This window comes from Centruroides vittatus, unplaced genomic scaffold (assembly GCF_030686945.1).
Source record: "Centruroides vittatus isolate TY-2023 unplaced genomic scaffold, ASM3068694v2 contig_1154, whole genome shotgun sequence".
Lineage (NCBI taxonomy): Eukaryota > Metazoa > Arthropoda > Arachnida > Scorpiones > Buthidae > Centruroides > Centruroides vittatus.
The window spans coordinates 2,756,273-2,781,229 of NW_027120741.1; the positions used below are offsets into that span (position 1 = coordinate 2,756,273).

General features: G+C 25.4%; 1 protein-coding gene across 2 annotated transcripts in view; it reads left to right on the top strand.

The window, feature by feature from the left end:
- LOC136979363 (choline-phosphate cytidylyltransferase B-like) overlaps positions 1–24,451 on the top strand; it is a 50,690-nt gene extending 26,239 nt beyond the window's left edge. Inside the window, exons 2-7 of one of the 2 annotated variants that reach the window (XM_067275315.1) lie at positions 1,307–1,395; positions 14,800–14,922; positions 16,402–16,553; positions 19,478–19,699; positions 20,362–20,508; positions 23,799–24,451. In XM_067275315.1, the coding sequence (XP_067131416.1) occupies positions 1,365–1,395; positions 14,800–14,922; positions 16,402–16,553; positions 19,478–19,699; positions 20,362–20,508; positions 23,799–23,963 (840 nt within the window). In that variant the 5' untranslated portion in view covers positions 1,307–1,364 and the 3' untranslated portion in view covers positions 23,964–24,451. The remainder of the gene's footprint in view (positions 1–1,306; positions 1,396–14,799; positions 14,923–16,401; positions 16,554–19,477; positions 19,700–20,361; positions 20,509–23,798) is intronic. The other variant, XM_067275308.1, reaches the window with a different exon arrangement.
- Positions 24,452–24,957: the final 506 nt, after the last annotated feature.

The following is a 24,957-nucleotide window of genomic DNA, read 5'->3' on the forward strand; positions in this document are numbered from 1 at the left end:
AAAAACAATCAAAGCCTATTTTTGCATGATAAAATCTTAAAAATTCTTATTTACTGAAATTTCTGTTAAATTTTAGCAATATCTGTATCAAATATTGTAAAAAATTAATTATTGGACTTTCGTAGACTTCTTAGGCAATTTTAATTATTTAAGTTAATAAAAAATTATTATTGAATGATTATTTTGTTTCAGAAATCTCTTGATTGATATGCAAATTTGATATTTTTTTGGTTGGACTTTTAAAAAGTAAATTTGACATTATACAGGGTGTCTCAGTTAAATGTTTCAGACCTTCTAAGAGGGGTAGGGTGCATCCCGATGACTTGGAATCATATTCCTGATGCAGTAGATGGCATTGTGTGAAAGTTCTGGGCGTTCTTGCTGGTAATCATCATTTCGCACAAGGATGCAGAGTTAGTAGGATGGCTTATTATATGAACGCAGAGTTAGCCAATATGCATTTGGTGTACAGGGCTGCAGATTGTAGTAAGCCAGCCGCACAGCGCTTGTACACAGAACGATATTTAGTCAACAGTGGATTGGACATGGTGGTCTCGTGCGTTGGCCTGCTCAGTCACCAGACCTACTATGTCTTGATTTTTATTTCTGGGGGCATATGAAAATACTGGTTTATGACACCCCCATTGACAATGCTGAGGAGCTGGTTGCAAGAATTGCAGTAGCTGCCAGAGAAATTCGAGATGAGCCTGGATTATTCCAGAATGTTCGGAATTCCATGTGCCGTAGATGTGAGGTCTGCATTGCAGTCGGTGGAAGAAACTTTGAACACTTTCTTTGACCCATGTTCTTTTTGTTGTTGTACATTTATTATTAAAAGGAATATTCACTTAATCTTCTTTATGATGTTTCTGTGTACATCACCACTTCAAGAAAGCATTTCCAACCCTGCATTGCTATATGATTTCGAGTCGTCGCGATGCGCCCTACCCCTCTTAGAAGTTCTGAAATGTTTATCTGAGACACCCTGTAGATTTGTGGATTCAATATAATGATCCATTTCTAATATTTATATTAAGAACTATATATCTTAAAATATAGTTTAAGAACTTAGCAAATCAGACTAAGATACACATTATCATGTCTTATTGATTAAATGGGATTATTTTTGTCATTTCTAAATGTGAAAAATGTTTTGAATTTGTGCATAATCTTAAGGTAGATTTATATTGAATGAGTACAAAGATTATATTTTGTAGGATTTTAATATGTGAAATCACTGTGATAATCAGTCAAATGTCTTCTTATAATCAAAGTATTTGTATAAATGTTACTGCATCATTTATAGGCTTATTGAAGAAGTGCAGATCCATTAACAAGTGCTCCTTTCTCTTCTATGAATTTCTATGACATCTTTGGCATCTTTTCAGCTATTATGTGAGTATGTTTTGTTGGCAGTGAATGTTAAAATATTTTCAGATACAGGAAAACATGATTTTGGTATATGTTCTGTTTTTAATAATGCAATAAATGATAGATTTAATTGGGAAAATAATAAAGTTTTGGCATGATGTGTTTAGCGTGTGAATGAATGTAGGTTTGTTTATCAATATATTAATGATATGAGTTCAATATTTTGAAATAATATTTACATACATCTTATTGAAAAATAATGTTTTAGGCAAAATTCATTTCTACTTAGTGAAGAAGTTCATAATGTAATTCGATAAAGACTAACTTTTAATAAAATTGTCAAATATATTATGGAATGAGGTTCATTTTAAAAAAATGAATTAAAATCAAATTTTATTTTAATTTATAAATTTTATTCTGTTTTTTCATACATGAGGTTTTAATATATTTTTTTTATTAGATTATTTTGGATTCAACTTTTATTATTTTATTAAAATTGAGTCAATTTTTACAAATAAAAAATAATTTAGTTTTTTTTATTTGCTTTTTGTTTTCTTTAATTTATGAAATGAATTTCAATTGTCAAAATGTAATTTTTTTTTTCCTCTCTCTAGTCTGACAGTTTATGAGAATTTCATCTTATCATAAATCTTATATTTAATTAAATTTCCATGATTATTTATTACAAGTTATTAAGAAAACATTGTTTTCATTCTAGTTTCACTTTTGTTTAGTATATTTGAAAAAATTAATAGAGTTAATTGATATAAATATCAAAAACTATATAATAATTTTTTTATTTTAAGCTAATTAAAATGATTTTTTTGTTGATGCATAAATTTAACTAGTCAATCTGGTTTTTTTTTAAGATTGTACCAAATGTATTATGATGTAATGTTTAGATTTATCTTTCAACTTTTGATAAACTTTGCCTGAAATTTATTACATATAACTGTCAGTCTTATAGAATGAAGCAAAGCTTTTAAAATATGTGGAAAACTCAACATTTCTATTCTCTTTCAAAACTTTAACTGTATCTTCTACACTCATAAACAAACCTATATATAGCTTTAATAATATTTTATTCATTTTATTTTATGCTCTGAATTAATTTTCTGCATTCTAATATTATTATAATAATAAATTTACATAGATTTGTTCAAAAATATTTTTTGATACTAATGTAGTTGCTATTATTTTAAACATTAAAATTAACACTGAAATTCTTATGGAAAGATATTTTATTTTTACAAATATATATTCTACAAATGATTTACCTCCAATAACCTCTGCTTGTCTTATAAACTCCTTTATTTTGTAATGTACGAAATAGTTATTTGCATTGATTACTTTATTCCATTCTAAGTGTATAATGCATTTTGGATTTTTTTTACTTAGTCCCTTCTTAGTTGCACTATTAAAACCTTCCTTGGGCTTTACAAAAAGAACAAACCATTTGTTTTTTTTTTTTTTGTTTTTTTTTTGTAAAGCCTAGGAATTATTATAAATTAACTCAAAAATGTTTGTTATATGTAATACTCAGTGCTGGAATGAAATAAAGGTTTTGTTTTGAGTATGTTATTCCAATTTGTTTTATAATTTTGAACAAATTTTCCCATTAGTATAATTTTATAAGTTGTAATATAAATAACAAATCTCTGTGTTGAAACTGTGCCCTCCTTTTTGTTATATTTTCAGACACCGTGAAGTGTTAACACTAGATACTGGACTTTTTCATGTCCACTTTATTTTCTTATGTACATAAGAAATTAGTGTCTAGTGTCAACATTTTATGGAGTCTCAAAATATAATATAAATAACAAATATTTATAATAGAGCAGATTGAAATTCTAAATACAGATAAAATTTTTAGCATTCTAAATAGTATCATCTGGTTTTAGGTTTAATTTTTTTTTTAAAATTATTTTGTATATAAAAAATTTTTAAGAACAAAACATTGTAAGAAAAGGAATTGGAAAAGGAAACAAAACATCCAAATTATTATTAAAACACTCAGTAGTCTATGCTCTTCCACTTTTACAACTGTCAGATATCATCATCATGGAATATATTGGGGCAATAATGAAGAAAATTTTGCATAACAGAACATTAATATTCCATACAATTACATAAAAAAAGACAAAGAACTGACAAAAATGGTTGTAGATAATAATTTTGTACTCATATTGAATGACATTAGTAACTTTAATAACTTTATTAAAGTTATTAAAATTAGAGGGACAAGGTTCTTAAATTGTACCTTAGTTTTTAATAGACGATAATTTCTTTTAAAAAATTTCATTAAGCTCAAAAATTAAATAAAATTAGGTAATTATAAATTAATTAGAATTGCAACATTATTTTTGGAATATTTTTGTTTGATTTCAAACTAAAATTATATTAATAGAACTGTTTTTGGTTGTAAAACTTGATGTTAATGACTTTTATGTTCAATTTGAAACTAATAGTTTGACAAAAGTTCATTTTATGTGTATTTTTGTGTTTTATGGTTAATTATCATTAAATTGTTATTCTTGATGTTAAAACTGTGTTTTACTAAAATACGATTCAAAAATAAACCCAAGTTTTTATGACTTCTAGAAGATAGCTAGATGATAGAAAGTAGCTCCTTATACTTACACAATCAAAATTTTAAAAAAGCAGGGTTCTCTAAAATTTAAGTTGGAAAGATTTTATAGGGAAGAAACTTAATTTTTATCCTATCTCATGTTTGCATATTGAATGCTATTTTCCATATTTTTTTAATATACAGATTTTTTCTTTTTATTATTTATTTATTTATTTATATATTTTTAATCCATTTCATCTCAACAATTATAACAGTTTTATCTCTTCATAAACTTATTATCATCATCTTTTACTATAAGGTTATAGAAACATAATCAAACAATTGCCTTAAATGATCAGGCTCTAACTCCACTAATTTAATGATTAATACTAAGTAATTTGCTACTAGAGGTAGATGTTAGATGCCATTTCTTAACTAAGTTAATAATTATAATTTTAATAATTTATTAAATAATTTAGAACCATCTGAAAGAAAAGAATATATTTTATATATTCCATATATTCTTTTCTTTCATATTGTTATATGGAATTTATGAAAACTAAATTAGAGGAATTCTAGCCCGATTATTTAAGACAGTTGTTTTGTTATACATATTTCTATATACATATTGGGCTTTGTGATGTTTGATATACTTACTATAAGGTTATTCTGTTAGCTTTACCAGCCTTGTTCGTCTGTTATTCTTCAGTTTTGTTTTTTGTTACATGCATATATATATAAAACAAGTTAACTTAATTTCCAAATGTTTTAATACATACATGTTTGCAGGGGAATTTACAAATGGAACTAGATATAGGTAACGGGCACTGTAGATTTTATTTTATAATGAGATTTTACATATGTTTTTTACACAGAAATGCTTATAAAGTTTAAGCAGTAAAATGTAAAGATGAAAAATTAGGTATAGATATTATGAACTCCATTAGAAAAATGATTTTATATACATGTACATAGTCTTTTTTTATATTGATCTTGAAATCTTAGAAAAACTAATCAATATATATCTCTAGTTGTCAATTCAAGCATCTCCATCTTTCTAGTCCATATTTTATTTCTCTGATATAAAAGAGGTAGTAAAATGTTCTCATGATGATTGGTTCAATTCTTTACTTTTAATGTACCCCATGCTTTTAAACTATGCATGGTGTTAAGAAGTTAGATCAATAAAATGAAATGGATTGTAGAGTTGGGTCAATGTAAGCAATTTTGGTAATATGAATGGGGAGTTGCTGCAGTGCTTTTTACAGATAAGGCTCCTAGTTTCTTTGCTTCCCTAAATGTTTGCTACCTTCCATAGCATGTATGTAGTGTAGGAAAGCCCAGTAATTGTTGTAAACCCTGCTTTGTGGTGTAGCAGTTTTAAAAATATGGACAGATGCATATCATAAAAATGAAAACTGGAATTGCAGCAGAGAATGCTTGTTAGTTATTTCTTTTTATATATTCTGACTAAACGATGCTGTGATGACTAGTAACTAATACAAATGTCATGTCTCTTCTATATATGTTTCTTTAAAAAGACCAAGACTATTAAACCTTTAATACCATTAAAGATTTTTAAAAGTTTAAATACACTACAAAAAGACAAAATACTTTAATGTCTGGACTGTGCTATATGAACAGTTGTTACATCCCTTTCAGTATCAACAAAGTTAAGCTCCACAGATTATCTAGCACTGAGAGAGTTTTTTGAATAGTGCGAATTAATAGCACTCCACACATCATTGTTAAACATTTGTTAAACCAATGTTAGACAGACTTCTCTGCATAGTATTCTTGTATCATAGACAGCAACCACTATCAAAAATTTTGATCTTGAATCTCTTAAGGGGAGCTGTGACAAACCCCAGTTTAATAGGACCAATCTGCTTGTATTGAACCCCCCTTTACAACCCATTTCATTTTGTTGGTCTGATTTCTTAACATTCTGTATATAGTGAAATGTCAGTATAACAAATGCCAGTTTAATGAAATTTTTGGTATAACAAATTTATCTTGAATCCCCACCAATTTCCTATTCAGCTCAATGCAAAAATGTTTCAGTTTAATGAATACCATTATAACAAAAATTTCAGTTTAACATAATAAAAATTCTGCCAATTATGAAAGAATAGTTTCATTATAATGAAATCTATAAATGCATAAATCATTTATTATTAGTAAACAATGAATAGTATGTCAGTCTGGCAACATTAATTTTAATGTCCAGTTCAACTGTCAACACTTATTTTAATCCTTAGTTATGGTTTTATTTTGATGCTCTTACTCTACAGGTTATTTCTTTTTAAGTTTATGAGAAATTTTTTCTCGTAGAAAAATAAAAACAAAAGCAGTTTCCTTTGGAAGAAAATAATAAAATATTAGATAATGTGCAAAAAGGAATTAAACAAAAAGATGTGCCTGATGGTTTACTGGAATGCTGTGTCACAGTACGGGATTTTATTGCAAAAATTTGATTAAAGAAACAACACAAAGAAATTAGCCTTCTTTTCAGCAGAAAATAACAGCTTCAGGCAGAAATAACAATTATAGGGGCAGGATTTCAACTAATCATACTACTATATTATTATTTTAGTTGTTCGCTCATATTTTTTGATAATTTTTTTTATATTTAATATAACTTACATTCTGAAAAATGTGAAATTTGGTTCCATATAAATGCTGATAGATAAATTGTATTTTTTAAAATTTTCTTTCTTCAAAATGTAAACAAATTATTATTATTATTATTATTATTAATAAATTTCTTTTATTCTTGCATTTTTTACTGTATTTCAATATATATTTTCATTATACTGAAATTTCAGTATAATGAAAATATTTTGATGGTCCCCAAAATTTCATTATACCAACATTTCACTGTATCATGTTTTCATAAGCCATCTAACTAATTTTAATCCTTTAATTTATTTCGTCTTCATTCTCCTCCTACATTTATGAATTTATATATATTTTTGCCCAGGACAAAAATATGTGAGACCTTTTGGCTATTTACAATTATTGTTTGTTGTAGTGTACAAGCATTCATCACCACTTTGATTTTTTTAAATTTTTAGTTTTAGTTCAATGGTAGTTCAAAGTATCTTCTGTTAAGAGCATCACATCTATGAAATATGAGGAAGATATCTTCTATATATACACATACTTTTAATCTGAAATTTAAAATTGCTTATATATAATTTTTTCTTGGCTGGTGTTTTGCTTTTGGAAAAATCTAAATGCATAGTGATTATAGTTAAAACTAGCTGTTCCATGTGTTTGCAATAAATACTTTCAAATTTGATATATAATGCTGATAAAAAAATTTATGCAAGAAACTTGCCATAAATTTAGAAATGATACTTCATTTATATCCAGAATACTGTTTTTAATGATATATATTTATTCAAATTTTATTATTTATTCTGGATTTTTGAAGTTTTGATAAGTCTCATTGTTCATTCTGTAACGTTGTGAATCATTTGACCAAGTCAGTCATTCCACTTAAGCAATGTAATGCATTAATTGCTGAAATTGATATGTTCATACTTGTAACAAGCTTTGAAGTTTTTAATAATAGCAGAATATTTTTCAGAAAAATAAAACTTTACTTTTACTGTGTAAATATTACTAATATTTTTTTATAATATACAAAAATAGGTAAATGATATTTCATATAATTTCTAACAGGAAAGTAAATTTTTAAAAATATTTGCTACCTTTTGATTTTACTAATCTTTTAACAAGACTAATTTTTAATAGTAAAAAAATTTATTTCGGTGCAATATAATGAGACCTAATTATTTAATATGATTAAAATATAGCAATTTTCATTGGCATATTATGAAACTAAAGAAGGCAATTTTGTTTTTGATTCATAAGATTAAGTATTAATATTGAATTAAAATTATTTTACAGTGAAGAATGCATATTTTTAATGACAGAAAATATTAAAACTGTATGTAAAAAGTGAAATTTTAAATGTGATTCTAAAATTTATAATTAAATTTAGACTAGATAAGAGTATGACGCTCGATGTCAAAATAATGCACATAAAATTGCAAAGATTATCTTTATCTTGTTCTTTTTTTTTTTTTTCTTTCTTTTTAATCTACATGAAGATGAAAATTTTAACTTGTTGAAAATGCTTTGCATATAATCTTTTTGTGTTTTTATTCTTTTACATTTCATAATTATTTCAGCTTGGGAGAAAATCTTTTACTTTGTCTATAGGTAAATCTTTTATTTTAAAAGGAATTGTTTTCATTGAATGTACCATTAAATTAAAAGTATTAATAGTAAGACTTAAATATTTGTAATATGTTGAAGAATCTTTTCTATACTGTATTAATACATATTTATGTACAAGTAAAAAAATCAATTTAAACATTTGCTTTAAAAATATCAATGAAATAGATAACATTTCTAATAATTGTTCTATTTTTTTTATTATTGAAAACATCATTAAACAACAAATTTATTTTTAATCTTATCTATTGTGTTTTAGAAAAGTTTATAGATATAGTTTACTTGATTTATATTTCTGATTTCTGGTTAATTTTCTATATAACTCTGTCTTTTTTATTCAGAATAAGCTACATAGATAAATGAAAAACTATCATCAGAATTGAAATCTAAGAAAATGATTTTTTTAAATATATATCTTTACAATTCTCAAGATAGTTGTACTGTACATAGTATAAAGTTTATCTAGCTTATCAAATATCAAGGATGAAATTTTGAATAACAAAGAAAATACTTTGTAATAATGTATTATAATCAGACACATTTATTGATCAATTAAACAGTTAGGAATTGTGGATTATGTTTAAACTATAATTAAATTAAATTATCAAATAATTTTAATTGATTGATTATATCATAAAAACAATTTATAATTTCTGACTGTTTTCTTGATTGAAATAATGCTTACAATAACCATAATAAATATTTTTGTGTGATTGACAATACAATGAATATCAATCTTCAGGAAATGATAATATAAAAATCATTTTTATGGAAAGAGTATATATTTCAAAATACATCAGTTTGTACTAAGAATACATTAGATTTATATTTTTATTTAAAATATCTATTATTAATTTAATAATAAATAAATATTAGTAACCATAAAAAGATTACATGATTTCAAAATTTTATATATAATCTGAATGAATTCTAGTTAAATTTAATTCAGATTATGTAAGTAATATTTTAGTTTGTGAGTCTCACTTGAAATGCAATCTGGAGATCCAGTCTTAACTACTATTGATGATGATAAAATTTTAATATCCAATAGTAATAGGAGACTTACACGAATTATTTAAAGTTATACCATTCTTAACCAGGCTGAATTATACAATTACTATAAAATTATTATACAGTAGATACCTATAGTTCATTCTACATATAACTGATAATATAAAACTCTAACTTGGCATGTAGATTGCTTAAGATATAGAATTAATTACACCTATATGTAAATTTGAGTATCATATAACTTTCATTTACTCTTTTTAAATGTAATAATAGATTCTTATTTGCTGTTAAATTAATGTGCTTATCTATAGTACTCTTTTTTACCTGATTATTAATAAATGATTCATAATTAGCTCAACTAAAATATGAATTCCAGAATATTCAAAAATAAATAAGAATTTTTAATGAATTTAATATTTTTTGAAACAGACTATCAGTGCTTTTAAACAAATAAGTTAAACAAATGTGAATAATTGTTATAAGTTGTTGTTTATAATAATCAAAACTCGGAGTTAAGAGGATTTATTACTTTCAGGGCTGTGCAATATTATTTTTTGACAATTTTCTGTTTATAAATTAAATAAAGTTTATTTATATTTAATACATGTTGATATATTTTCATATTTTTGCACTGTTGTAATACATCCAAACACTAATTTGAATCTTACAATTTTATTGTTCTATTTCATTAATAATAACATGTTTTAATTCTTCATTAGTGTTAGTTTGTTTTGTTTTTATAAATGTCGATTATTTTACAAAAATAGTTATAAATTTTATATAAGTCTTTTTTACCCATTTTGTTGAAGTTTTTTAACAATTCTATTAGCGAATTGCATTTATAAGTTCGAGTTATGTCATAGTGTTCACGAATATCATTTAATTTTGGACATTTTAATATTAAATGATAAGGTGTTGAATCATCGGAGTTACATAAGAAACATTTTGTTGATAAGCTTATGTAAGTGTTGTTAACATACAGCGAATTTTTATTTAAACGAAGTTGTGCTATAAAGCGTTTTACATTCAAGTTTACCGAATACAACATATATGATTGAACTGATGGTATTTTAAATATATCTAAGTACCACGAATGATATTTACTGCTATGTAATGAGAACTGATCTTTGTTTATGGATTGTGCCATAGCTGAGTTTAAAAGTAGTGAGTAGCCTGTTTTCCAATCTTGAATGTTATCTTGAAATAGTAGTTCTGATACTCCAAAAGAGTTGAAGATAGTTTTTAATTTGTTATGCCATAGCTGTTTATTTTTTTGAAGTTTACTTTGCTTGATGTTTTCATGATATAGAGCAATCAAATTGTTGTCACTATTGAATTTGAGTCTGTAATAAAATTTAATGATTCGTTTTAATATGAACGGGAAAGACCATATACGATTGGTTTCATGACGTAGTGCATATCCGGGTATTGTCCGTTCTAACTGAAATAATCTGCGTAGATAGTAAATATGGAATCGTTCTAATTTGTAGAGATAATCCAAGCTCCAAATGGGACTGGCATAGAATATCATTGGATTAATAATCGAATTGTAAAGTTTCATGTGTATTCTTAAGTCAGAAGTTTTCAATTTGCTGCATAAAAACAAAAGATTATCGATTGCTTGATTGACTTTATTGTTAAGTTTAGAAATGTGCGATTTAAATGTTAAGTTCCAGTCAAAATTAATTCCTAGGTAATTTATCTCATTGACAGTTTGTAGCAGGATATTTTCATGATAAATTTTTGTTTCGTTAACAGATATTTTACTGTTGTTCCGAAAAATAATTATTTTAGTTTTACTTGGATTAACTGCTAAATATTTAGACTTAAAATGCGAATTTAATTGATTGATTTTCCTTTGGAGAGAAATTTTTGTCGGTGCTACCACAACCAAGTCATCAGCAAAGAGAATATAATGAAATGCTTTATTGCCTATGAGTATACCATCGTTTACTTCAGAAAAAAGATGATCTATATCTTTCAAATAAAAGTTAAATAAATGTGGAGATAATGGATCTCCTTGAAGAATACCACGTGAATGCGTTAATGGTGGAAGAATGTTTTTACCGTGCTTGATCTTTATTTTATAATTTTGAAATAATATTGATATTGTTCCTGTAAATTGAGAACTAGCACCACTCTCCTTAAGTTTTTGTTGTAAAAAAGGTACATATACTGAATCGAATGCCTTTTTAATATCTATAAAAGCAGCATACACTTTTCTATGTTTTTTTACGAGATATATTTGAATAATCATTAGCAAAGTAAATATCGCAAATTCGGTGCCTTTATTTTTTGTATAAGCAAACTGAAATTCTGCTTCTAACTCGTTGATTTTGATCCAATTTTGAAATTTTTTTGCAAGTATCGATGTAAAACATTTTCTAAGTGTAGATAACAAAGCTATAGGTCTATAGTTTTCTGGAGCCATCTGGTCTCCCTTTTTATAGATCATCGTCATGATTATGGAATTCCAAGATTCAGGATAGGACAATGTGCTGTACATAGCATTGAATATTTTCAATAATTTTATTTTAGATTCCGTTGGTAGCATTTTTAAGAATTTGGTTGGTATGTTATCATCCCCTGGGGTAGTATTGTTTTTTGTTTTTTGAATTACTTCGTCGAGTTCATTCATAGTCAAGTCAGCGTTTAAATAATCATCATAATAATTAATATTTCTTTCCATTGGAACTTTTAAATTTTTTATAATGAAGCTTTGATAAAATTTCTTCCAAGTTTCGAATCTTATACAAATGTTAATATCTCCTAGATTAGCTTTTGGTCGAAATTTTCGGATAGTATTCCAAAATATTTTGCTATTATTACTATTATTTATTAAATTTGATTCAATTCTACAAAAGTAGTTTTTCTTTTTCGTCTTAATTAAGTTATTGTAGATTCGTTTGGAGTTTTTGTAATTAATCAAATTTTCTTTATTAGGATTTTGCCTGTAAATTTTTAAATCTTGTTGCTTTCGCCGTTTTTCTTTGTAACAATCTGAATCATACCAGATTTTTTTATTTTTATTTTGCGCGTATTTGTTATCCTTGTTTGATATTATATAATCATTCATGATATTCATCATTATTTTGTATACCTCTTCACAGTTATTATTAGTTACTTCTAGCATATTTTTAAACCGATTTCCAATTTCGGACTCATAACTAGCCAATTTGTACTTTATCTTGAAGTTGTTGTTATATATATAATCCGAATTCTCAAAAGGAAATAAACGGAATTTTGCTATTGTAGGAAAATGATCTGAAATATCAAAATTCGTAGTCTGAAATTCTACACAACAATCTAAGAATAATTCAGAGCATATTGTGAAATCTATGGTCGAAGCACCCGTATTGGTCAAGCAAGTATGTTCAGCTGGAATATCCTGTTGAATTCTGCCGTTAAGAAGAAACAATCTGTGTTCTGTTAGCAACTCGATAAAGTTTTTACCCAATCTGTTGGTTTGTTTATCTTTCGAAAGACGTTTATTAGATATATTGAAATTGGCACCTTTATATTTTGAATCTATTAACTCACCAATCCTTGCATTAAAATCTCCCACTACCAAAATGAGCGGAGAAATATGACTCCAACTTTCTAATGTTTTAAACATATTTTTTAAAGTACTTAGATCATCAGGCAGAATATAAGCAATTAATAATGTTATTAAATTATTCGTTTTATTTACCAAAGTAGGCTTCTGTAATGAGATAAGAAGTAGCATATAATTGTTGAATTTTTTTATGTCAATTATTTTACCAAGGTTCTTTTTTATAAGGATACATATACCTCCACTTGGACGGCCTGGACCTGTAGGTTTTTGTGCTTGAATCGATTCCACTATAAAGTTATTAAAAAATTTTGTTTTATAATACAAATTCGAAGTAATCCAAGTTTCAGTAATTGCTAAAATATCCGGATCGTATTTAACACAAAAATTATTTATTAGTGACGTTTTATTTTTTATTCCTTGGCCATTCCAGTTAGCAATGGAAATTATTTGATTATTCTTTATGACTTTGTTATGTTGCGTATATTTTTGCTTAACATGATATCAACTGTCTGTATTTATTTGATTACTATAAGGACGAAAATTATTTACATAAACCAATTTGCTCAATTTTAGGCTATATGTTATTTTTTCTTGGTTAATCGTTAATATATCATTACGGAGTTTAACTTGGTCTTTTTGTTTTCGTAATTCATGAAGTATTGGGAGTAAATTTTTCTTTCTTATCCTTGAGTTTTTAGTCAAATCTGGGGATATTTGCATATCTTCCCATTCTTCTAATGCGTTTTTTTGTTGTTTCTTTTGAATAAAGGTATAGAAAAATTTATCACGAAGTTGCTTATTGCTGAATGTTATTCTTACTGTTGTATTAGGTTTCTTAGTTATTAAGTTTGTTTCTGTTATCTCAGTTTGGGCTATATCGTGAATGTTTAGTACATTAGTCATAAAGTTATATACTTCTAACGTAGATATGGATTTCGAGCTTGGATATTTGTATACAATTATTTTTTTATAATTATAATCATTAATTAAAGAGTCTATTTTAAATTGCGTTAGTTCATTTTCACTTTTTTGATTTTCTAGTTGTTGTTTTATATTTTTAATTTCTTCCTCCATATATATCTGTCTTTCCTTAGTCTCACGTATATCTTGACGTATTCGTTCTACGTCTTCTTTTATATAGACCATTTGTTCTAACAGTTTATCATTTGAAGCATTTATTAAATCTGATATTTTAGTCCATAGAAGTGCAGTTGTAGTGTCAAGTTGACTTACTGGATTAGTAAGAAGGCTTGAATTAATATTAGGTGACTCACCTGTTGAGCCTAATGAATTCTGCTGACCAGGTTCCATATTTTGATTCGAGAATTCTTTTGTTCCTTCTTGTGAATCACTTTTCGGTTGTGTTCCGTAATCCGTAATGAGTTTGGAGCTTGAAGTGCTTGGTTGAGCTTGTTTGTTCTCTGTCCTCGTTCTGGTCAGTGGAGGTCTTCCACGCTTGACTGGAGATCTTTGCATATTATTATTTTTTTGTATTATTGCTTTTTCCTTTACCTTCACTTAGTTAGTGTTAGTTTAAACTTGTTTAATAATAAGTTAATCAAATAAACAGTAATTCACCACTTCGCTGCACAAATGAAAGGTTCACAGAAAAAGTCACTCGCAGCCCGTTGTTTATAATAATCAAAACTCGGAGTTAAGAGGATTTATTACTTTCAGGGCTGTGCAATATTATTTTTTGACAATTTTCTGTTTATAAATTAAATAAAGTTTATTTATATTTAATAAATGTTGATATATTTTCAATTTTTGATGTTGTAATAACATGAAAACTAAGCAAACAAAATGTTTATGAATGTTTTAATAGCAGTTTTTATATTAATGAAAAGTTTTTCATAATTCTGTTTTGTTATGTATTTTAATTTTGATTGCATATTCTAGTTTAAATTCTTTTTATTTGATATTTTTTAGAAAATAAGGTAAACAGGAATTATCAAAATTGTATTAATTTTTTGTTTGTTTAGTAGTTTTGAATTTTATCAAAAAAATCAATAATATTATAAAATATGTTATGTTTTTTTTACAGCTCCAAGACCAATTAGAATGTATGCTGATGGAATATATGATTTATTTCATCAGGGTCATGCAAGACAGCTATTACAAGCAAAAAATGCCTTTACTAATGCAACTATATATTTAATAGTGGGTGGTAAGTTATTTTGAAAATTTATTAAAAGATTTATTTTTAAAATATTAATTTTAAATTAGTTTTCTGATCTTAAATAATGTGGTGTGAATTCATTCAAATTTAGTCTTCTCATGGAACTTGTTTTGCATGTTTTATTTGATCATGTAATGATAGGTAATAGATCTGTTAAATCTATAAAAATTAAGGAACCAGAAAATTAGGTTTAGACTATTATATAAATATAATCTTCTAAAACAATATAAAAAATAATTTTTTAATTACATTTTTTATTTTTGTATAAAGTATTGTACAAAGATAAATGAAATAACAGGTAGTCATCCTTCTTTCATTCTTACTAGGATTGATTGATAAATGAGCTTTCCTACTGCAATATTTTTTGAATTATGAAGATAAACAAATAACCATGAGCGTAGCCAGAAATATGTATTTTTTATGTGCAGTCTGTTTGTTGTTGTATTGCATAACAGTCAAGTTCAAATGTGAACTCATCTTTGTTATTCTAAACAAAGAAGCAATCTGGCAAAGAAAAAAACAATTCAGTGAAATAGTGTAAAACCTTACAAGAGCATTCAAGATACACATTTGCAAGTAAAGCCAGAAAGAATGTTTTTTCTTATACCATGTTAATGCAAGACTGTGTAAGGAAGCAGCAAAAACATGTAGGAACTAAAGTCATAAGTTATTCATCATCATCATTTCTGGTACCATCAGCCTTCTGATAGTTCTGTGTACTGTATACATTGTACAATACTGCTGGTTCACACTTTGTAGAAGTATAACTTAAATTGTTTAGCATTGCCAGTTCAACATTTTGGGACCAAGTGCAAATAAAAATTCATGGCTATTATGAATTTCAAGACACAAGACTTTGTACAAATGCACAAATACATACCTGTAAAGCCATGAATCTTCCATACAAACTTGTGATTCTTTGCTGGTAATTTTTATATCACAATGTTTCAACAATTTTTGTACTTAAGGAATAGAATTTTTTTACTAGAAAGTTCTCTATATAATGATGATATGTAAATAAATATTTATTATAATATGATTTATTTAATAACAAAAATTATTAAATAATTTTACTGAAATTTATAAAATAATTATTGACTATATAAATGATTATAAATTTATTTCTATTGATGAAAAAAATATTAAAAATTTATAGTGAATTATTTTTCTTTTCAAACTAAGTTTAAATGTGTATATTGTTTTATTTATTTTAAATTAATCATATACAATTCAAATATGAATAAAGAGAGAGTAACAAACTAATGCATTATGGATTTTAAATATATATGTTTCCAAATATTTGTAGGTTTCAGCATTGTTAGTAAACGTATAAAGCTATACCAGTTAAAATTTTATTTTATAACTTTAAAATTAATAAATATTAGCATTTAACATTAATAATTTTATTAATCTGTAAATAACAATTATAGTTAAATGATGATTTAAAAATGTTTATTTATATTATAGTGTGTAGTGATCAATTAACACATAGACATAAAGGTAAAACAGTAATGACTGATGAAGAAAGGTATGAAGCAGTTTGTCATTGTCGTTATGTGGATGAAGTTGTTAAAGATGCACCATGGGTATTAGATGATGAATTTTTGCAAAAACATAAGGTAAATGTAATTTTCAAAAAGTTTGCAATATTGATGGTTCATTAAGATATCCTAGTAATTATACTGAATTCTACTTACCTTGGAATTTAAGTAATCAAAATTCAGTATAATTATGGTAGTGTGGAGTATAGAATATATAACTTAGTAGTAGTATTAACTATGTAGTAGTATTAGTAGTAATGTTAAAATTATATTATTGTAAATATTTATATGAAGTGCATAATTTTTTTGTTTTATTACAGCATTAAAATAATGTTTAAGAAAATGAAACGTTATTATGCAACTAACACTTCATTTCCTTAAACATGAATTATTTTAATGCTTTAATGCTTTATAAAAATAAATTTGACATTCAAAACCTGGATTTTTAATTTATTTTTTGAATGTCGCATTTACTTTTGTAAATTGTTATACATACTGTAAAATAATACATTAAGAAAATATGAAGTATTTCCTATGCGCATTAGATTAATGTAAACGAAATGCAGTTATTATAATGTTATTTTTTAGGGTAGATTCATATTTTTAAGCTACCGATTGACTTGGATGACAACTTTTAGACAATACAAATTTGCCATATGGCCAAGTTTATGGCTAAATAATTTAAAATCAGTCTTATAGAAAACTATACTTAACTGTAGAAAAAATTGTTGACAAGCAAAATCATAGGTTGAATGTTTGTGGAACTACATTCTTTTGATATTTTAATATTTTATAATTGAAGTTTTTACCAATATTTTTATTAATAAAAATCAAAAAATGAAGACAGAGTTTGTTGAAATAATCACTCTTTATTCCAGAACATGGAAGTGAATAACATTCAATGATGACATGACCTTTCTTTTTAAGCTATATTTTTGATAATCTAATGAATTTGTTACTTAAATAAATTGAATCTATTAGACTTGGGACTCTAATTCCAGATTTTTATTATTATGTAGGTGAGTGTAATAATTAAAAACTTCAAAATTCATTAACTTAAGATATTAATAATTAAGTAATAATTGTTGCCAAATTAAAGCATTGACTTTGAAGTTACTCAGATATCTGACAACCTTTGCTATATGAAATTTAATCATTATTTTAATTTATGTTCCCATCATATATAGTAAAGAAGTCACAAAGGTAACAAAGATTTTGAAAGTTATGAGATTAATTCAATGAATATTGTAAGCAATAAACATTAGAGTAATTTTGATTAATATGCTGTTTTTGTAAGATGCATTAACCACATTAATCATGGGATTATCATATTTTATTTAAATATAAACTGTGAAAAGCAAAGTCAAAAGAATAAAAAGTTAGCTTTAATATAATTATATTTAATATTTAAAGCTGATAAAAGTCAATGACTTTGTTCATTTTTTTCTTTTTATAATTAAAATTAATAAATAAATAACGGTAATGATTTGAATTCTGGATAAATAAAACCAATATTTTTCTGGATAATTAGCTTTATGTAATACTATTATGTTATCCTAAATATTACATTTATAGAGTGATTTAACTTTGAGTTACATAAAACAAGAATTTCAGATTTTAAAAATATGAAATTTTTTAAATTGTAGCTATTTACAATTTTGCTAACAAAGAATTTCTTAAAAGAGAAACAGAATAGAATATCTTAATTGAATAAGTTTTATTTATAAAAATATTCATTTGATTGGTCGATAACTTATTAAGTTGGTTGATTATTTGATATTAAGATGAAAATGTTATACAGTAAGACCCTGCTTAATGCGGGGGTTACATTCCTAGACAACAAAGCGTTAAACGAAACAGCATTAAACAAAGTCATTTTAACATAGAGTAAATAGGGATAGGTGAACACGCGACCAAAAATAAACAAATTTTACTTTAATTTTATGTTATTTTTATATTAATTTGTATAATAATGTGTTATATCAAATCAACGTTAAGCAGGGTCTTACTATATATGTAAAATAAAATTAATAAATTGATGATATTTAATCACATGAATTTAGAGTTTTTCCAATATAATTAATGATTTGAAAATGCATGTCATGTTCTCAATAACCATAGTAAATGTCTATTAAGTTTGGTGTTTTTGTTAAGAAGAATCATTAACTGTGTTACATGGTAAACTGTATTGTTTGGGAGATTTAATATATTAAATTCTTTTGTTGTAATATGTCTTCAATCAGTGATCCAGAAATATGGGATTTTCTGGTCATATCAGCAAATCTGACTTACTATTGTCAAACTTGGTGTATAAACTATCTTTTCATTTATCATGTAAATAAAGAACTTAAGTAGTATTATCAGATATTTCATATGAAATATGGAAACACATTTGCATTATAATTTCTGAGAATCATTAATCTGCTATTTTTAATAAAACCAATAAAATGAACTTTAACTGGAAAAATCAATACACTTTTTAAACTATTAAAAATGGATATGTAATGATATTCTATATGGGTTTTAGAATAGTTTCTAAAGCATTTTAAATTTTGAAGCATTTTGCTAGAAAACATTACCAAATATAAATTTTTATTAATATTATTATTTTACTGTGTGATCAAATGAATATAGAATTTAAAGTTTGATAATGCAAGCTCCAGCCCAGCAATTCTGCGAGCCCAGTAGTGCAACAAGCACAGCTCACATTATCACTAAAGTTTGATTTAGTATCACTCCTTGCACTGCACATATATTTTTATTTCATTTGATCATTCTATATAAACTTTATTTGATCATTAATATAATTATCAAAATGGAATTTTTGGCATAAAAAAAATATAAGAATTATTATTTAATGTATGATATAGATATAATAATTATTATAATTATTTGTTAACATTTTATTAAAGAAATTTTCTTTAAAATATTATTTAAAAACTGTTTTTAAATGCCAATTTAATATTAATTCTAATATTTAACAAATAAATTTTATATTGTAGATAGATTTTGTGGCACATGATGACTATCCCTATACTATGGACGAACAAGAAGATGTCTATAAAGATATCAAGGCTCGAGGTATGTTTGTCGCTACACAACGTACAGAAGGGATTTCTACATCAGATTTAGTTTCTCGAATAGTTAGAGATTATGATGTTTATGTACGACGTAATTTGGCAAGAGGATATACAGCAAAAGAAATGAATGTTTCCTATTTAAATGTAAGTAATCTTAGAAAGTAGGGAATATTAGATATTTCTTTTTTTGGTTCCCCTAAGAAATGCTTCAGAAAACTATGGAAAAAATATCTTTATATTTTTATTTTAAAAAAGTATATTTTTGAAAAACTTATCATTTACTGAAACACTTAAATTTAAATTGTACAATGTATAAATTGATTTAAACGTTCAAAATTTAACTATGCTCTCTGCTAGTTGTACAGTTTTAAAATGTATATTAAGAAGAAAAAATAAGAGTATTGTAAGTAATTATTAAGTATTTTTAATATTTTTTCATTATAATGTAAATCATTTGGAGTTTTTATTAATATAGAGTAATATTAATATAATATATATAATTATATATATAATAATATATATATATATATAATAAAAATATAAAATATATATAAATATATAAAATATATAATAATAATATTAATACAATATAGATTAATATTAATATAAGTTAGAAAATGGATCTGATTCAAGTAGAGAGACGACAAAAATTAAAATTAATCATAAGATACACTATTGTGTGTAATCAAATCATTACATTTCTTCTTGAATATTTTGATAATTTATCAAAAATTTTTTTAACTCTTTAAAAGTAATTTTATGCAAGTTGTATATTATATATTTTTGACAATTTAATTTGTCTGTAGGAGAAGAAGTTTCTATTTCAAAATAAAATGGATGAATTGAAGGATAAAATTGAAGGGAAACGGCATGAAATTATACAAAAATGGGAAGAAAAGTCTAGGGATTTTATTAATTCATTTTTAGAAATGTTTGGTAAAGATGGAAGAATAGTGAGTAAATTTTTTTTTTTAATATATAAATGAGAAAATATATTTATTAATAACTAATTTAGAATAATTTTCATCATAAAAATTGTTATTTAAGCTAATCTTAATATGCAGTGTGGTTGTGATCTATACAATCTTATTTTGTGAGTTTGACATAAGAATATTTCTTAATGTGTCATTTGGTTTTTATGCATACAATATGTTCTTGTGGAGTATTAAAAAAAGCTTATAAAAATTGATCAAAAGATTGCAATAAGTAAATATTTATAAGTTATCTGATTTTTTTTTATTGGTTGTACTCTGCTATACTATATAAGCTTTTGTTCCAAAAGTCATTTAATTTTACATCATGTACGTTAATTATTTTCTTAAATTTTTCTTAATTTTAATTTAGTTGTATAAAATATTTGAAAAATTCTTATCTGGATGACTGCTTATGCATTTGTAGAATATAGTCTTTAAAATTTTTAATGAATGATTGGTCTTTTACTTGAATAAAAATTCACTTAAATTGCTTGTTTCAGAAATACAAATCTTGTATAAATTGCAATCACACTGTAATCAAATTCTGTTTTAAAAAGTTAATAATTGAAAAGGAACTTGTACAGTATGGTTCTGTTTTACATGGAATTTTAATGTACAGATTTATATTTTTGCAAATATTAGGTTATTCCATTCCTAGTTCACTGAATCTGACTCTCAAGCAGAAAACAGTACTTCTCCAGTTTAGTATTCTACATATTTAAAATATCACTCAGTATTGTAAATACTCTGGTTTGCAAATAGTTTTCTAGAGTAGTGTACTTGGTATGATATAATAAAATTATTCAGAAACATCAAATCAAACTGAATTGTTGTTCATTATATTTGTAAAAATATAAGTAAAATGTTTTGCATGTTTTAAAATTTTCCTGTTAATTGTAAATAATTTCGTAAGTGTGGAGGCAATTGTCTGGAACTGCTTGGAATAGAGTACAAATTTACATGGAATTTTGTTTCATGTAATACTGTTGACTTGCAGCCCTAAATAAAACAAGACCATATTATATTACAATAGTTCAAACCATTCTAAATTTTTAAATATAAATTTAATCATTTTTTTGCAGCTGAAGTATTAAATGACAAATTAAGAAAATAACAAAACTTAAATCTGATTATTTTTGTTTCAATTATTACATAATTTTAATTATTGCCAGAGGTGTAACTACACATGAGTGGACCCTGTGCAACATTTCCTAAATGGGCTCACATTGGACTTTCTGTAATTTTTTGCTACACAGTCTAATATACATAAATTATAGTGATAAATCATTTATTCAGTTTAAAAATAGTAAATTACATCAGTACACTATAGGCCTACTTACTTTGTGATGAACCCTGACCAAATGTGACTCACATGAACCAATTAGCATTTGATTGACGAATGTTTTCATGACCCCTTCTTCAGGCTTCTTTTTAATTCAAAGCAGGCTAGAAGTTACCATTCGATTTTATATTCGAATGTTAAGAGATTTCGAATACCTTATGCACATGTGTAAGATGTTTAAATATGATCATACAATATGATGAGTTTGAATGCAGAGAACCTCTGCACATGTGTTCCCCTTTAAATATGATTGAAAATTAAATATCGTTGTCTGGTAAAGCCTGCCATGTCATCAAAAGATAAATCTCCCTAAAATAGGTATTCAAAATCTTTTAACATTCGAATATAAAATCAAATGGTAACTGCCTGCCTGTTTTGAATTAAAAAAGAAGCCTGAAGAAAAGCCCAGAAGGGGTTATGAAAATGTTCATCAATCAAATGTTAATCATTTTCACACGGGTTAATTGGTTCACGTGAGTCACATTTGTTATATTCATTCCAGTGTGTTGTGCAGTTAAGAACTCTGACCACCTAATTTTTTCTTTTTTGGACTTTGGGCAATGGATATACTTATTGCAGTTATTGCTTTGCCATCCATTGCCAGTAGCATGGCATTGGACAAGTCTAATTTCCTCACTTCTGAATTTTCGATGGAAAACTGCTTAGTCTCTTTTGCCATTGAACTCCTCAAATAGTGTTTTTTATGAATTTTAGTTTAGAGAATAAACATTTTACAAAAGTCATAGTGAAAGACATTATAAGAATAATAGAAAGCTGTACATGTAGACATCAGGCAAGTTGGATACAAGTGCATAGTTTTCAATCAGAAGTAGGTTCACTAAGTCTTCTGTTTTTCTTTAAGCAAAACCCGAATGTGAACAATTGCATTGGGAATGGTGATAAATCACTTTTTTCCCACATATCTCTCTCAAAATGTTGTAAGAATTTTGCTCATTTCACAGCTTGTATATGAAATTTGTCAATTTTTTTTCTCTTGATGGGGATAATTTCATTTACCATTTTTGAATAAGATAGCAGCTTTCTTTAGTGCCTGCTGAGAAGATTGGATCATCTTCAAAAACACACTTAGTAGTTCCCAAATATGATATATCAAGACAAGAAAGATGATGAAATGGAATGTCTCTAAATGAGACTTTAGCAACTCTGTAACTTCAGGCTTGTTCTCACATGATTGATTTATGTGTAAATGCTCATTACATCTGAATATATTACTGGTAATGTATAGTTGTTAAGCAGTCTTGCCTTTAATGATTCCAGGAACCCTAACTGCTTTGGGCCTCATTCATCTGCACAGGTTGCACAAATGTGTAGTTATACCACTGATTAATCACACTGAGATTACATACTTGGAAAAACATGTAGAATTATAGAATAGTTTATGAATCAAATACTGGTTTCTTGGGTAATGATTTTAAATAATTATTATTATTTTTTCAATAAATTTATTTTATATTTTTAAAATGTAATAAAGAGCCCCTTTTGGAACAAATTTAAGAACTGAACAATCAACTGTAGAGTAGTTGTAGAAGATAAACCATCCAAATAATTAATATATTCAATTATAATTAGAAAATAAAATTTAAATGCAAACACTTTAAAGATGATAAAATTACTTGTCTCTGAATTTCATATTACGAGAAGTTCTAGAAAATTAATGCATTTACAGTTTTGACTCATAAAATTTTAATTTGGAATTATGGATAAAGTAAATAAATCATTAATAAAATTATTTTAATTAAAATAAATTAGCATTAAATTAAAAGATTAAAAATTATTTCATAGTGTTTTGAATAATAAAAAGTGACTTCTGCAAGATAATGAGTTTTTATAAATGTTGAAAATATATAATAAACATTAAGATATAAACTTATTTCAATATTCTCAAAAGTATTATTTATTTATACAGAATCATTTCTGGCAAGAGAGCAAAGGACGTATTCGTCAAGCACTCTCTCCTAGTAGTAGTCCACCAGCAAGTCCAGCTTCACAACGTGCTAATTCCACTTCTCCAGTTAATAGCTATTTTGTGAACAATACAGATTATTCAGATGATGATGAAACAGAAGGATAATAATAAAGGAAAATAAAATGTATATTTGTAAATGAATTTAAAATCAAATTGACTGAATTTCTGCTAAGAAAATGCTAATTAAAACTTAGGATTTATGGTAATTTATCATCAGCTTTAATTTCTTTGCAAATTTGCTATGGAATTTTTACATCATTTTGGTCAAAGAAAGGGAAAAAAAGCAATTACTAAGATTGACAAAACAGGATAAATTAAATCACATCAATTAGAATAATCTATTAAAGTAAACTGCTTTGATTAAAGTTATTTCAACTTGTATTAATGCAATTATTTCAAATTATTTGAAAACAACACTGTTTCTTTTAACTATTTTGAGAAGAAACACTATCCTGATAATTATAAAAGACCAAATAAAAATGCATTAAATGAGTTAAGGACCAAATGTAAGCAAAAAACATTTTTCTTTATTTATGTAAATGAAACAATTATTAAAGATGAAAGATTTAATTTAAAAATTTTTTCATTTTTTTTTTAAATAAATTATTTGATTAAGTTTGATGACAGTGGGTAATTGTTTGATTCTGGAGATTTTATATTTATGTAAAAATTGTCTTTCAGTCTTCCATCTTTTTAATTTTAACTATGACTTGTCAACCAGTATTGTATTAAATGGAAATTTAAAACAATAAATTATTTAAATTTTAATTTTTTCTAAAAAAAAATTAATAAGGCTTTTTTTTATTTTTCTTATTAATGATTTAATATTTCTTGAAAGCATTTTCACTTTCCTTTTTTATATATATATATATATTTTATATTATTTATTATAAAAACATTGTAAATTTAATATAAAAAAATGTTAATTTCTTAAAGAATATTAAATTTTTTAAGAGTTCAATAAAGTTGGTGGTGATTTATTTTTACGTTGTTAAAATCCTGATATTAATGAAGATATTTTTAAACTTTTTCGGTAAAACAATCAATAAAATACAAATAAAATGTTGAGTATTCTTCTACTAGTTCAATTTTTTTTTAT